The 14988-nt window shown below is 47.4% G+C and overlaps 7 protein-coding genes across 7 annotated transcripts; 5 read left to right on the top strand and 2 right to left on the bottom strand.

Annotated features, from left to right (window-relative positions):
• Window positions 1–282: 282 nt before the first annotated feature.
• On the bottom strand, window positions 283–1995 carry I302_104396 (tubulin beta chain; the record flags this gene model as incomplete). Its single annotated transcript, XM_019189758.1, has 7 exons — window positions 283–402; window positions 471–633; window positions 693–829; window positions 886–1287; window positions 1344–1596; window positions 1657–1863; window positions 1922–1995. 7 exons carry the CDS (start codon window positions 1993–1995, stop codon window positions 283–285), a joined length of 1356 nt encoding a protein of 451 aa, XP_019049320.1.
• A 1103-nt stretch (window positions 1996–3098) lies between these two features.
• I302_104397 (uncharacterized protein) lies at window positions 3099–3368 on the top strand (the record flags this gene model as incomplete). The annotated part of the gene is made up of 1 exon (XM_065869860.1): window positions 3099–3368. One exon carries the CDS (start codon window positions 3099–3101, stop codon window positions 3366–3368), a length of 270 nt encoding a protein of 89 aa, XP_065725932.1.
• An 801-nt stretch (window positions 3369–4169) lies between these two features.
• I302_104398 (uncharacterized protein) lies at window positions 4170–5807 on the top strand (the record flags this gene model as incomplete). Its single annotated transcript, XM_065869861.1, has 3 exons — window positions 4170–4756; window positions 4888–5108; window positions 5194–5807. 3 exons carry the CDS (start codon window positions 4170–4172, stop codon window positions 5805–5807), a joined length of 1422 nt encoding a protein of 473 aa, XP_065725933.1.
• Window positions 5808–6176: 369 nt separating this feature from the next.
• Window positions 6177–8839, top strand: I302_104399 (uncharacterized protein; the record flags this gene model as incomplete). Its single annotated transcript, XM_065869862.1, has 18 exons — window positions 6177–6193; window positions 6262–6294; window positions 6364–6409; window positions 6470–6497; window positions 6551–6558; window positions 6614–6682; window positions 6796–6825; window positions 6883–6926; window positions 6991–7024; window positions 7075–7089; window positions 7144–7173; window positions 7233–7293; window positions 7349–7408; window positions 7467–7509; window positions 7572–7747; window positions 7833–7995; window positions 8071–8738; window positions 8787–8839. The coding sequence occupies 18 exons, from the start codon at window positions 6177–6179 to the stop codon at window positions 8837–8839; spliced, it is 1578 nt and encodes a 525-aa protein (XP_065725934.1).
• A 283-nt stretch (window positions 8840–9122) lies between these two features.
• I302_104400 (uncharacterized protein) lies at window positions 9123–10848 on the bottom strand (the record flags this gene model as incomplete). Its single annotated transcript, XM_019189760.1, has 3 exons — window positions 9123–10313; window positions 10471–10634; window positions 10731–10848. The coding sequence occupies 3 exons, from the start codon at window positions 10846–10848 to the stop codon at window positions 9123–9125; spliced, it is 1473 nt and encodes a 490-aa protein (XP_019049322.1).
• Window positions 10849–11168: 320 nt separating this feature from the next.
• Window positions 11169–12756, top strand: I302_104401 (uncharacterized protein; the record flags this gene model as incomplete). The annotated part of the gene is made up of 4 exons (XM_019189761.2): window positions 11169–11364; window positions 11502–11722; window positions 11924–12634; window positions 12706–12756. The coding sequence occupies 4 exons, from the start codon at window positions 11169–11171 to the stop codon at window positions 12754–12756; spliced, it is 1179 nt and encodes a 392-aa protein (XP_019049323.2).
• Window positions 12757–13721: 965 nt separating this feature from the next.
• On the top strand, window positions 13722–14927 carry I302_104402 (uncharacterized protein; the record flags this gene model as incomplete). Its single annotated transcript, XM_019189762.1, has 7 exons — window positions 13722–13916; window positions 13992–14036; window positions 14109–14195; window positions 14289–14426; window positions 14505–14522; window positions 14593–14731; window positions 14839–14927. The coding sequence occupies 7 exons, from the start codon at window positions 13722–13724 to the stop codon at window positions 14925–14927; spliced, it is 711 nt and encodes a 236-aa protein (XP_019049324.1).
• Between the last annotated feature and the right edge of the window lie 61 nt (window positions 14928–14988).

Consider the following 14988-nt stretch of genomic DNA (forward strand, 5'->3'; position numbering starts at 1 on the left):
TTTATCGTTACTAGGGAAAGAGGGGATGGAATACCGCAGCACACCGTCTTTTATAAAGACATCGAAGACTCCAGCTTCGGGTGAGGCGAAAGAATGATCAATCGAAATAAAGCGGATTGAAAGATTTTAGGGAAAGGGGGAAGAAAGCGAAACCAAAGAAGATCAAAACATGTTCTAGAGTGGGACAAATAGAAAAGAATTGTTTCTAAGAGTATTCGCGTAAAAAGCATTATAAACATGCGAGGAAAAGGGTAAGAGATAGGAGGTGGACTAGGTGTAGGTTTATACCTCCTCCTCTTCGATGGGGATCTCCTCATCACCGTACATCTCATCGTCAGCACCGGCTTCTTGGTATTGCAAGTATTCGGAAACGAGATCTTGCAAGTTGGATTCGGCTTCGGACTATGAGAGTGGATGGAGAGGTTAGCCCGGCCATCCATGTATACTATATGTTCATGATTTGTACCCACAAATTCGAGCTCGTCCATACCTTCTCCAGTGTACCAGTGGACGTAAGCCTTTCTTCGGTACATCGCTGAGAATTGTTCTCCGATTCGCTTGAAGAGGGATTGAATGGAGGTGGAGTTGCAGATGAAGGTGGAGGACATCTTGAGGTTTCGGGGAGGGATGTCACTGTAATTATACTCGTTAGAGGAAATTTGAAACTCTTTGGAATGTGTGGATATACTCACCATTGAGCAGCAGAGATGTTTCCGGGGATCCACTCGACGAAGTAAGCAGAGTTCTTGGTTTGAACAGCTTGGATTTGATCCTCGATCTCCTTCATGGAGACTTTACCTCGGTAGTAACAGGCAACGGTGAGGTATCGCTAGGATATTATATCAGCATTACGTCCACGCTCAAGGACAAAGGGGACACACTCACACCGTGTCGAGGATCAGAAGCAGCCATCATATTCTTAGCATCGAACATCTGTTGAGTGAGCTCAGGAACGGTAACAGCTCTGTATGAAGCTGAACCTCTGGCGGTGAGAGGGGCGAAACCGACCATGAAGAAATGGAGACGAGGGAAAGGAACCATGTTAACGGCGAGTTTTCTCAAGTCGGAGTTCAATTGACCGGGGAATCGAAGACAGGTGGTGACACCGGACATGACGACTGAGACGAGGTGGTTCAAGTCACCGTAAGTTGGGGTGTTGAGTTTAAGGGTTCTCATGCAGATGTCGTAGAGAGCCTCGTTATCGATACAGAAGGTCTCGTCGGAGTTCTCAACCAATTGATGAACGGAGAGAGTAGCGTTGTAAGGTTCAACAACGGTATCAGAGACCTAGCAACATAGCCTGTCAGCTTACTTGAGCGCACCCGGGACAGTCGATGACTTACCTTAGGAGAGGGAACGACGGAGAAGGTACACATCATTCTATCGGGGAATTCCTCTCTGATCTTGGAGATCAGGAGAGTACCCATACCAGCACCAGTACCACCACCGAGGGAGTGGGTGATTTGGAAACCTTGGAGACAGTCACATCCCTCAGCCTCTCGTCTTACGACATCGAGAACCGAGTCGATGAGCTCTGCACCCTCGGTGTAGTGACCCTTTGCCCAATTGTTACCAGCACCGCTTTGACCAAAGACGCTACACATCCATATAAGCATCAAGCAAAAGCAATTAAGATCAGGTTGACGGTGCACTCACAAGTTGTCAGGTCTGAACAAACTACCTAATGGACCACCTCTGATAGAGTCCATGGTACCAGGCTCCAAATCAATGAGGACCGCTCTGGGGACGTATTTACCAGCGGCGGCTTCATTGTAGTAGACGTTGATACGTTCGAGTTGGATATCGGTGGTACCTTTGTATGAGCCATCGGCTTGGATACCATGTTCTTCAGAGACGACCTCCCTGTTTTGCCGTCTGTCAGAGGCCGTTCTGACTGAATAGTGGGTGATTGAAGACTCACCAGAACTTGGCACCGATTTGGTTACCACATTGACCGGTTTGAAGGTGAACAATCTCTCGCACTGAACGTGTCATGTTGAGGTGGTGGTGGATTTAGGAGATTGGTAAGTCGGAAGTGAAGGAAGTAAGAAATGAGGGTTAAGGGTGGGGGTGAGAGGGTGAAGAGAAGAGGATGAGAACGAGATGAGTGAAATGTAAGATAGAGGTTGTTGATTTTGAGTGATCAGTGCGTAAATGGGTGATGAGTGGTAGTAATCGGTGTTTACGGTGATTCAATGAGATGGCAGTGGCGACAAGCACAATGAGGGTGATGAATAGAGTTGAACAGGTGATAGGATAGATAGATGGGTGTAGGTGATCAATGCGAAGGTAAACATGATAATAGCGCGTTTCAAAAGGAACAGTTCATTCATCAATTAGCACATCACCATTTACTATTCCGATAACGCACCGAGACTCACTCTTGTCTATCTGTTGTCGTTAAGGAGTAGGTATAGGTCGTTAAAGAGAGAGTGTAAAAGAGCGTAAAGGTGAGTTGAGCAAGGGTGGAGAAAGAGACTCTATCAACAAGATGATGATGATGGATTCACCTTTTTGCGTTGTTTGCTGCTGTCGGTGGATGGTGGTGATGGTGGTCCAAGCGTTATTGTTGCGCGTGTTTAACGCGTCGAGTGAGCTCCACGGATATATCGGAACTATCTAAAACTTCGTTGGATGTGGCATCTTACATCTATGGTACTCCAGTAGTGGCACTGGCATACATTCAAGCTTCGAGTTCTGTTGGTAAGTCTAACAAAGTGGGATGCATGCATCGATGAGATAGCTCGATCCTAATTATCCCAGTCATGATCTGAGATAGAGTAAGCATGTGATTGACCATGTGAAGATGCAAGATATGCATAGGCATAAGGATTGTTTGGATACTGTTCCTCGTTTGTACAAAACGATCTCGGTTTGGTGACTAGAGCAGCAGTGAGATCAATTCGATAAAATCCATTCCTTTTTCCAATTGACTCAATTCTTGTAAATATCGGAAAAGCTTTCCTCCTTGGTACGAGCTCTTCTATGGAGGATTGTTCATCCTTGTCATACTCCTTCCGATCTCTTCCCAGTATACCTACCCAAAACCCTCCCTCATAAACCTTGATCCGGTACATTATCCAAACCAAATTACAAAGATGCCTCGACGATGTACAGACCTCCCTTCTGGCAGCCTGAACAGACAAATTAAACGCTCTTATTCCTCCTCTTCAGGGTCAGACGAAAACTCCCTCTCGGAGAACGAACGCCAAGCAATCAACATCGAGCTGGCCGAGTCCGAAGCCACAGACAGACATCGATCAGCAAACGCAAGTAGGATCGGAATACTTTCAGAAGATCCCTCCTCTTCGGTAGTACCGTGCCCAGTTGTAGCAGCGAATCTTTCCGTCATGAGACTACAGAAGTAGACGATGCTGAAAGGGTATATAAAGGTATATCGCAGTCCGACTTCCTTCTATTTTACATATTATTCTATCGATACACTAGACAACCTACTCTACTCATTCGTACTGACCATCTAACATATACCACTTTGACCCAATCTGCATACCCTCTCCTCACGATTACTCCCTTTCTACAGTACACGACACTCACCATGAGTAATCTCCGCCCTTTATTCACATACGAGCCATCCTATGCTTATCGATTGCCCATTCCGAACGTGATGATGAACCAGAGTATACGGTCCGATCTGACTTGTGAGTACGTTTCCTCCTTCCTTCCTGCTTCGTCTAATCTTCTGGCCATCATCCTATGACCGAACAGACGAGTTTTCTGTCCGAGTTCTTGCCACCCATTTTCTCGGGTACACAATCCTATCAAGTCAGAGTCGATCCTATTGAGGTACATCAGAGGAGGAAACCATCTTCCATCTTTTACCCATCTCGGGGGTATGGTCAACCCAGCCTTCCTTTGAGGTCCGATCAAATCCACTCACAAAGGATCTTGTATCTTCTGTACCTTCCCTTTGAGGAACTAACATTCTACAACACGCATATACACAAAAATGATAAAGGAAGAGAAGATACATACTCATACTCATTCGTTCCTCTTCTTTTTACTTCGTATATAGCTGGACTCTCCTCTTTATCTTGTTTTCCTATACGGTTGGATAAGATAGCACGACTAATCTTGATACTGATACTTCGGACCACATAGTACCACCCCTACCTACACCTCACTACTCGGCACCAACACCAACAAGCAATATGAACCGATACGAACCATACCCACCCATCTCATCTTCCTCTTCGCACTACCGTAAGAAGGGCAACCGATCGATCCTAACCCAACCCCCGCCTCCATACACTACCAAACCACTCGCACCCTACCCTCCTATCCCCAAACCCCAGTCGAACTCATACCATCCTCATGCACACTCACACTCGCACTCTCACTCGAACTCGAACTCACAATCAGGTCGATACCAGCCCTCCCGAGGCGCACAACGCGATGCCAAATATACCAAAAAAGAAGCTGACAAGGCCGAGTTCCTAGCTCAAGCTAAATTACAAGCTCGTACATCCAAGAATCATCGACACTCAAACGAAAGTACTTCAGGTCCAGTACAATCCAAGTCATACGGAAGGCATCGGCCACCTCCTGTTCCCGTTCCTTTAATTGATCACGAACAGCATTTTGCCCTCGAGAATACCGAGAGGATAAGGAAGGAACAGTTGATAGCTATCCAGGCTGTTCGACAGGAACATCTCAATGCGCAGAAAAAACAAGCGGAGAAGGAAGAGCATGATAAGAAGGTTAGGAGGATTCAGTTGCAGGTTTTCGTACATGCTCGGTGAGTATTCATGTTTGTGTTCGTATCGCCCAAAGACGAAGGAGAAGACAGGACAGTTCGACCGTCTTGACTTGTGTTTACATACTCCGCAGGCACCATTGAGCTGAGAAATATACTTCTCCTTCATCTAGACCGACTCCATGCGGATGGAAGGGTTGTCAAGCCCGGCTCAATTCTTGGGCTACACTGGAAAAACACATGCATCACTCGCATCTCCATCCTTCATGCGTGTCTGCTACAAGGATGCCATGCGAATGGCAAGGATGTAACGGCGTGTTCTGGACAAGGGATGAATGCGAGACACACGTCTTGGTAGAGCACATGGGGGCGTTCTCAGCAAGATGTCCATTTGGTAAATACAGCCCGTTTCCTGTTCGGTGTGATGCGCTATTAAATGATAGTTCAGAATTGCTCACGAACATAATCGCACACCGCAGACTGCCTATTCGAAGGTCCCTCATTCCCCTCTCTTATGGCCCACATATCGCGTCGTCACCCACATGCGACACCAGACGACTTCATTCCAGGCCTAATCCATCAGAAACCCATTCTACCCCCTTTCAGCGCGTTACCCCAACTCCCATCACTGACGGAACCGTACAAATACCACCCGTTCAATTCCATACAGCCGTTCTCAGGCGGAGTAGGCAACAGGTACAAGAAATTGGTGCAGAGGAAATGCTTCAAGGGGAGATACCCTAGAGTAGAGGCTTTCAAAGATAAGAAGGGTGCTGGTGCGGCTATCAGAGCGATTATTGAGAATTCGAAGCGGTTGAGGGAGGTTCCACCCGATTCGGCGATTAGTATAATGGTTGAAGGTGAGGGGGAGGTAGGAGATGAGCCGGGGACAGCTAAGACGGCGGTGGAGTTGGTGGATGTGCTGGGATCCGCGAAGTTTGCTAGTGAGCAGGCTAAGAGGGAATATGGAGATGGAGATGGAGTTGATTACTCGACTACTTGCTCAACATCATCGAGATCATCGCCCACTGTTGGTTCCATACCCGTGTCAGACTCAGGATCCGTATCTGGCACTTCATCTCAGAAGGTATAGCATTGGACAAGGTGAAGAGAAGTCAGAGATTGATGTTGAAGATTGGGGGATTCGGACAGTTCGTACGGTGATAGTCCTGGTGAACCCAGTTTGTATAGCGAGGAGTGTCGAATACAGGCTCGAATTGTAATGGTAGATTAGGAATGAGTTGTAATGTAACAGGCACGGAATAGAGATGAATCGTACTAGTCCAGTCAACCGCTCGCGTATTCGTAACTAATGTTTGATAGGGCCCGAGCCAAAGTGGAGGTAGACCATTGGATCGTTAAAACAACCCTCTCTCCTGTTCATCATTCTCAATCATGTCTTCTACCTATATGAGCATATTTATCGAGAGTCAACGGCGAATAGCTGGAATAGCTAAATATAATGCAGGCTCCACAGCTGTAAGCTTCTTGTCACCCAACACGCGTATGTGAACTTATAGCTGACTCATGTCCAATTGAAATCGTAGACGACTGAACGAGCGTCAAGCCAATCCCAACCCGTAGGCATCCGCTTCGATCAGCTTATCTCATTACAACGTAAATTATGAAGCTGATCAGACTTGCGGTAGATACGTGATCTTCATTCGTTCCTTGAGGAATAAGAAGGATCATACAGTCAGTTTGCCTCACCTTGTGGAGCCAAGAAATTAAGCTGATTGTTTATAATGGATGTAGGATGCAGAAGATATGTTGAAAGCCGTTGGTGAGCTAGATTGATCGCTGAAGTGCGTGAGACCTAGCTAATCGCCCTTGCAGCTGCTCAGGTAAGCTAGCATTGGGGCGGTGATTCCATCCATGATGAGCTGACGGTAACGATAGATGAGGACGATAATGAGAGAGAGGTTTATGCAGGTGCATACACTAGAAGAAGCAGAGTTCAATCGAGTAGTGAGTGTTCCTCATCTCCTGTATTCCGTCTCATCGACCAATTTGTACATCTATCTGTGAAGTGTCTTACTGCGAAATAAGCTCGTCGTCAGAATACTAATGCTTTGTGATAGTTCGCAGGCAGGAATTGGAATCATGGACAAGTAAGTTGCTTCGATTGCAACGTCTTTACGAGAGGCAGGACAGCTCATGTCATGCAGAGTATAGAACTGGTCTTGAGAGGACCAAGTGGTCGATTTTTACCGTGAGCTGATCGTCGCCGGTCACCGGATATCCTGGCATGCAGCTGATCGTATGAATTGATTCAGGATGCCATATATAATATCAGTCATGTGCCATGAGGTGAGCTCAGTAACTCGTCCGGGCGAAAGGCAGCTTACTTGATTGTACAGATGGCTCATATCGAGGTGAGAGCAACTGGGACTACAAAGGCGAAGGATACTAGCTTATCTCGGTCTTAGCAAATGAACCATGGTCCTAAATTCCAGAAGGTGGGTCCACCCATGTTTGTAACCATACATAGTATATGCTGACATGCTCTCGGATTTAGCTTATGGCGGATATCAAAGCTGATGTGAGAGGTCTTCAAGCAAGAGGGTATTACGGAGATGGCGAGTACACCTTTCACGTTCTCATATAACACGTTTCGACTAACACCTCAAACAGGTTTCTGGTCTGATGGGAAGAGGTTAAGGGATAGTGTGAGGATGGGAGGGGAGGGTTACCGTCAGTTGATCAGAGCCCTGCAGATAGCGGAACCAGCTGATACCCTTTCCAACAACAGGCGCATCTGATTTTCCGGAATATATCTGTGGTGTTAGCGCTTCGTGAGCTTTCATCAGCTTCAGCGAGCATCATCTCCGTAGCTCACCCACATAGTCGTGCTCAGGGACGCTCGTAAAGCCAAGAGACCATCTCGCGGACCCGGATCCACTCGTGCTCCTGGAATGGTGAAAGGAGAAGCGTCACACCGATCAGGTAGACAGACGGAATATGTGCGCAAAGCAGGGAGGAGGAATAATGCGGATATGGGCGAAGGTGGATCAAGGTTGGATGGTGGTCGGCGTGAGTACACCAAATTCCACATAAACATAATACTCTTATCTTGTTGAATGAGAACAGGAGAAGCTCATCTTTGCAATTGATATAGAGATAACGAGAGAAGATAGAGAACAGCGGAAATCCTACCTAGACGACATGACTCAAGTGTTCCTGGATCAAGGGATGAGCCAGACAAAAGCGAGAAAGAGAGCAGGTGAGATGTGGGAGGAGGATAATCCGTGGTGGAAAGAGGGAAGCACGAGAGGTAAAGTGTAAGCTCTCTCTTCTTATACATATACATATTGCTGAAACATTCAGAAGGGTGTTAAGCTGATCTGAAACTGTAGGGCAAAATCGAAAACTGCTGCAGAGATGCGAGCACAAGCTGCCGAAGCGCGTCTTCGAGCTCTAACTGGACCTTCTACAGGCGATACCAAACCCCTAATCAAGTTGTCAGATGGCGAAGAGGAAGATGAGGAGGAAGATGTTAAACCCATTTTCGACGAGGAAGACGAGGTAGATGACCCTCATATCGGGGCAGAGCAAAGGAAGAAGGAAATGGAGGATGAGATGGATGAAGATGAACGAGAGGGGTTGAGGGGAGGATGGGAAGAGTATATAAACCCGCCACCGATACCTAGAGAACAAGAGGTCTCATCGAAAGGAGTGAAGAGAGAACGATCACCTACAATAACGAATATCGAAAAAGCCACACCTACCAAACAAGCCAAAGCTAAAGCTACATCTGGATTTGGTTTAGATATGGTGCGACAAGAACGCCTAAAAGCTCTGGGTATGGCATCATCCTCAACCTCTTCCACAAAAGGCAAGGGACGTACCCTCGGATCAAGTCCGACCTCTCGATCATCACAAACATCGCTTGATGATGCCTTCTCCTCAAAGAAGGATACAAAGCCTGATGCCCCCGATGAAGACAGGGTCAGGCAGGATGAGAGGTCAGGATGGGAGTGTAGAGTGTGCACGTTTGTCAATTTGGCGGATCATGGAAGATGTGGTGAGTCAGCTGGCGAGATAAGAAAGCTATTAGCTGATGATTTCGTAGAGATGTGTCAGGCTAGACCTGATGGGGTGATGCCGAGTGATGTAATCATCTAGTTGGAAGAGATCAAGCATTTTAGTATCGGCTTATTGTGTATGCGAGGGCGTATGTATAACTTGTAACACGTTCATGCGTATCCGATCTATGTATCAGAATATCCATGTTGCAAGACATACTGGTATATCACGACAGAAGAACCTCGCGTGCTATCAGTTGTAGGGGAAGGAAGTGACGTTCCTCAGAGTATGATGCGTCATGGTGAATCGTACATAACATACATATCTTACAACAGTCTACGCTATATTCGAATAATCCGTCGATATACAAGGACACTTCCGTTCATATCCTACTATCCTTCCTACTCATACTGAAATCCATCGACCCCGCTCCCGCTCCACCCGTCTGAGCAGAATTAGCTCGTCTCATCACTGAACCCATCATGACACCCTCCCTGGGTAGAGGTATAGGCAATCCAACCTCGCTTCCCTGAGGTTTCATAAGCGAGGCACCTGCACCTGGTGCAGCCGTACTACCCGAAGTAGGCATTGAAGGAGATCTATTGGTTGAAGGTCTACCATTCCCACTGGGGTCGGCCGTGCTGGGTGGATTGAGCGTGGCAGGAGGTAATGGCGGTGTAGGTCGACCAAGTACAGCTTGAGGATTGGCCGGTGCCGATAACCCCCCTCCTTGGGGGGTCGATCTCTGAGAGCTCGATGAATGAGGGATACTAGGTCTGGTTGGTGGTTCACCACGGGTATTGGACTGGGTACCGCCATGCTGCGAAGACGATGAATCGAGGCGGGACATCGGTAAACTACTTGATCTCTCACCTAAACCTTGAACAGGAAGAGGTAAGGGAGGTAACGGTTGTTGATGGATCTGGCTCTGATCGATATATCTCCCAGGTTGACTAGAGTAACTCCCGCTATTCACGTTGGAATTGGAATTACTAGCCGAACTACCCATACTTGTTGATCTGACCCTCCCCCCATTCTCATTCAACCCATCATTCCTTGACCTCTCCTCCCTCCTCCTTTGATATATCTCCCTCTGGATACTTTGGATCTCCCCCAAGACCTGAGCGTTATATGCGAAATCCAACGCAGTGAACCCCTCAAAATTCCTTATACTCACCAGACTCCCCGACCGCCCGCTATTTTCCAAGATTACTCGAATAGTATCCAAATGTCCCCATGCACTCGCATAGTGCAGTGGAGTATTCCCCTGTAGATCTGTGAGCGTGAGATCCGCACCGAGTGAACAGACGAGATCGATGAATCGCCAATTCCCGCATTGGGCTGCGACGTGCAATGAAGTTTTCCCACCTGAATTGGACCAGTCGAGGAGGAAGGGGAAGAGGGTGAAGTACAGTTCTGTCATTCTCAGGGAGATGTTGGATTTCTGCTCGTAGGATCTTGAATCGATTTTGGCGGGGAAAGAGACGGAGGGGGAGTGGTGGTGGTTGAATGGCGAGGTTGAGAGAGAGGGGATGGATGCGAGGAGATGGAGGAGGGTGTTGTTGTCTGCGTCCTGTGGATATAGTCAAGGTGGTATCAGTACAAATAAGTTGAGGAAGTGCTTTGTACATGATGATAGGTTATTCCAGTCTTGGTATCATGTCGACCTAAGACCCTTCTGCCGCATGTTGAGACCACACCAATCCTTCCGTCTTGGACGACCCACTCACCCTCGACAACTCCTGATCATCATGTCCATAATCCAATAACAGCCATTCAAACACCTCCAAACTACCTTCTATAGCTGACCAGCTCAAGCTTGTCAGTCTGTTCTTATCCGTATTTCGTAGATCCGTTTTATGCTGCAGTCGCGAAAGGAGCGATACGTTGTTATCTACGAGCACACATGACAGCTGTCAGCCATCTGTAGGACGTACAGAGCATTCAATAGACATAGTCTGACCATGTACCAGAGAGACGACGGACTCACCTCGTACAGCCTGTCTTACCCTTCCTGAGGGGTCTCTGACTACGTTCAATCTCGGTGCAGGGATTTTGACATGCGAGGATGTTGCCAAGGGGTGATCCATAGTTTTAGTCGCTGCCATTTTACCTCATGCATGAAGTCGAAGTAGAGCTAGCATAGGATATGGTCTTATATGTATGTCTATGCAATGGATGACATGTCCATATGTGACAAAACGGAAAGAAGAAAGAGAGAGGAGAATGAAGGAGACAGACTGAACCTGGCAACCGGTAAATAGCATGTCAATCAACTTCCGGATCACTTACGACATATCTTCAACACTCATCTTCAACCGCTTCTTCGTTCCTTCTTCATCAATCAATTCTCGACATCTAGGCTCATAATCTGCAACAGCTATAGGTTGTATAGTATCGACCACCTAGGATAGCTGCTTAGTACACAATGTCATCCCTACCACCAAGACCCAAACCATGGGAGAGCAAACCCACTTCCGCCGTCCCCGTATCAAATTCCGAAGCTGGACCATCTTCAAAACCATCTACATCAACAACATCAGCATTCGATAATGCCCTACAAGCTAGTAGTAGTAGCTCTGCGCCCAAGCTGCCTGATAGACCTAGTGATCTGGGTGGGAGTAGTGAGTCATCAACCCCTACCATACGTAACCCTTGATAGCGATTAGTCCAATCTCCTCCCACCGATAATCTTTCATACCTGGACATACGCACTGGCATATACGAGGCAAGGATGCTGAATGATCATTTCGACATACAGGCCTTACGACCCAACCATACGCTGCTCAGAATAGATATACCAGCTCATACGGAATGTCACCCTACGGCGGCATGGGCGGAATGACTGGGTATGGAGGTGGATACGGAGGATATAGTGGGTATGGGGGGTATGGCGGGATGAATAGGTTCGGTGGAGGGTACGGAATGGGAGGGTATGGGATGGGCGGGTATGGTGTAGGTGGGATGGGTGGTCCAGGCGAGGTGAGTGAGCGGTATATCTGTCTCCAGTCAAATGACAACATGGTCTGAATGGGCTATAAGATATCCTCTCTTCACATCCAAAAATAACATGGTTATACTATTCCCTGACCGCGATCTTTGCATGTCCCTGCTCATGTTCGAGAGACTCTCTCATCAAAGATTGGCATCGATAGCTAACATATCATTCTCGCACTACCACAGGGCTACCCAACCCTCACATCCTCCCTACAAGCATCCACCGCCCCCGCATTCGCCGTCCTCGAATCCCTAGTCACAGCATTCACCTCCCTCGCCCAACTCATAGAATCAACATACATGGCCACACACTCCTCATTCTTCGCCATGGTCGGTGTGGCCGATCAATTGGGTTCGCTCAAAACATATCTCGGTCAGGTATTAGGTGTATTCTCCATCTTGCGAATAAGCAAGAAAATCATAAATTGGTTGAAAGGGAAGAAATCGAAGAATGCAACATCTGGGGTTGGGTTCGGAGCGAATGGATGGGCGAATGAATGGTCCAATGCTATACCCGATCCATCCGGAGGATCCGGAGGCGGTAGACCATCTATCAAACCTCTCATCCTATTCCTATTCTCGGCAGTGGGACTACCATACCTGATGAATCGCTTAGTCAAACTTCTGATCGCCTCTCAACAACAGCAGATACAGAATAATGGTACCGATGGAAATATACTAGATGCGAATGGGAATATAGATCCGACGAAGTTGGAGTTTGCCAGAGCCAAATGGGAGTTCAAGGGATCAGAGGAATGGGAGTTGAATTTGGCTAGAGATGAGATCGTGGCTGTTATTGAGAAGCGTCCAGCAGCCAGTGGGGCTGGTGCTGGGGACGTGGGGTGGTGGAGAGGTAGAACAAGGGATGGGAGGGTGGGGTGGTTCCCTGGGAATTATGTGAGTTGACGGTTCACCTCTATAAATGTAGGAAGAGAGGTGTGCTGATAGTGGTGATTGCTTGGTGTCAGGTCGAGATCATAAAACGGAGAGAACCCTCGAATCCTCAGAAACCGGTGTGACAGATCACTCATGGCACAGATCGCAGCGGGTGGACCACTCTCAGGAATCAGTAATAGTTGTACCATTTTTACTCAATCATTTATCAAGAATGCATTGCAGGCTTTCTCATCACACTCTCCGGTCCCTGCTCATCACACTCTGACATACGAGAGTGGCATGTAGGAGGTCATCGAAAGAAAGCAGCACCCTGTGATGGGCGTACTATACTGACCATCGTCGTACACATGGATGGGTTGTTATAGGTCGTACCTACCAGAACTGCCCATTGCCTCATTGCCATGACATGAGCCTAAGGTGGCACAGTGGCAAATACGTACTCCCTTCTTCCATTCCTTCTTCACCGACCATTATCTCGGCTTATGCATCGTTCCAGTCCCCCAGAGTAGTATAATCATGTTCTCCTATATCGTGACTATCCGCCAATATCAATATCGTGATATCCATTAATGTAAAATGAGACCAAAAGGCCCGTCGAGGGAAATCACCTCGAGAATACCATAGTCATCTGAAATCTTATCCGGTTTTATTATTTTCCTCCATCCTATGCTGTTCTCCAAGAAGCGCGGGATCAAATTGGACGTATCGACCTTCTCGAACACTTGCATATATGCACACGAAAAGCATCTATTGATAGTATATCGTACAAAACGTGTTTCACTTTACAGCTTATGAACCGATCTGCATTCATCGCAGATTACAATGCTACGGTTGATCTGAGTTACTGGAATCTAGGCACACTCGCACGCTCATAGTACATAGTGGAGGAACCGGGATGATCGGCGCCGGTTTAAAGTATCATGTGGGTGGGAGTCACCAGTCTGTCTCGAGATCCCTCTATATATAGGTTGTGTTGCTTGTATCGTTGCGATCGCATGCATAAAAATTACCATTGATCGAAGCGTACCATATTAGACTCATACTCAGGATTAACTCAACTGGCACCAATCGATATATATCCACCACCATGCCCACCGTACTTATCACAGGCACCAATCGAGGAATAGGCCTAGGTCTAGCCAAAGCCTATGCCAAACAGGCCAATACCACTGTGGTTCTGGGATTGAGGAAGCCGGATAGTATGCCTGAGATCGAGGCAGCGGAGGGAGTGAAGGTCGTTAAAGTCCGGATAGATTCCGGAGATGTGGGGAGTGAGAAGAAGGTGGGTTGATCGTTGGGTTCAGTAGCTGTTTGCTCGAGATGGTGGTCGGATAATGATACTGATTGAATGATTCAGGCAATGGAAGAGTTAAAGTCGCAGGGGATCGATAAGATTGATCTGGTAAGTGTCACATGCTCTTCCTCTATGTTCACCGAATTAATGATATGCTGAAGCTGATGATGAACCCTTCAGGCAATTGCCAACGCAGCTATTGGAGATTGTTTCGGTGCTCTCAAAGAGGTAGATCTAGGTTCTTTCGAAGAACACTGGAGGATCAATGTGAGTCATACATCATCTCATGTAACACCCCATCTACGAAAGGACATTGTGTCTAGTTCCATCACCACGACTGACTCTTCGTCGCATCGTCAGGTCCTCGCCCCTCTAGCGCTGTTCCAAGCCTGCGTACCCCTAATGCCAGAAGGAAGCAAGTTCGTGTGGATGTCCTCTGGAGCCAGTATAATCGACAGGGTGCCTGATAAGTTGGATGCGGGGTATGGAATCACCAAGGTGAGTTGTGTCGATCGTCCTCGACATCATAAAAAGGGGGATAGGTGCTAATTACGACTGCGTATTGATTGATTGTAGTGCTGTATGAACTACCTTGTAAGTTTCAGTCTTCCACATGATAATCCAGGTGGGCTGGTGTTTGTTTACTGACTACCTACAATGATAGGCCCGTTACGCGCATTTCGAAGAACCCTCCATCATCTCCTTCTCCCTCAGTCCGGGGTGGGTCCAAACGGACATGGGAGATAGAGGAGCCAAATGGTCAGGTATGGAGAAAGCTCCGACAACCGTCGAGGAGAGTGTCGGTGAGTTTGAATATGTCCATTCCCGTTCTACCTGCATCGACCATCTGGGGATATCCATTACACAGCGAAATGGAATGACAGTCGCTGATTTGTGCATTGCGTCGTAGCGGGAATTGTCAAAGTGGTAGGGGACGCTACGAAAGAGAATTACTCAGGATTACATATGAGGTACAACGGGACTCAGTCAAAGTGGTAACCGTCATGACCGTCGTGATCATCGTAAGGCCAGGATCGTCCGGTTGGGTATATTGTACAGT

This window comes from Kwoniella bestiolae, chromosome 2, assembly GCF_000512585.2.
Source record: "Kwoniella bestiolae CBS 10118 chromosome 2, complete sequence".
Taxonomy (NCBI): Eukaryota; Fungi; Basidiomycota; class Tremellomycetes; order Tremellales; family Cryptococcaceae; genus Kwoniella; species Kwoniella bestiolae.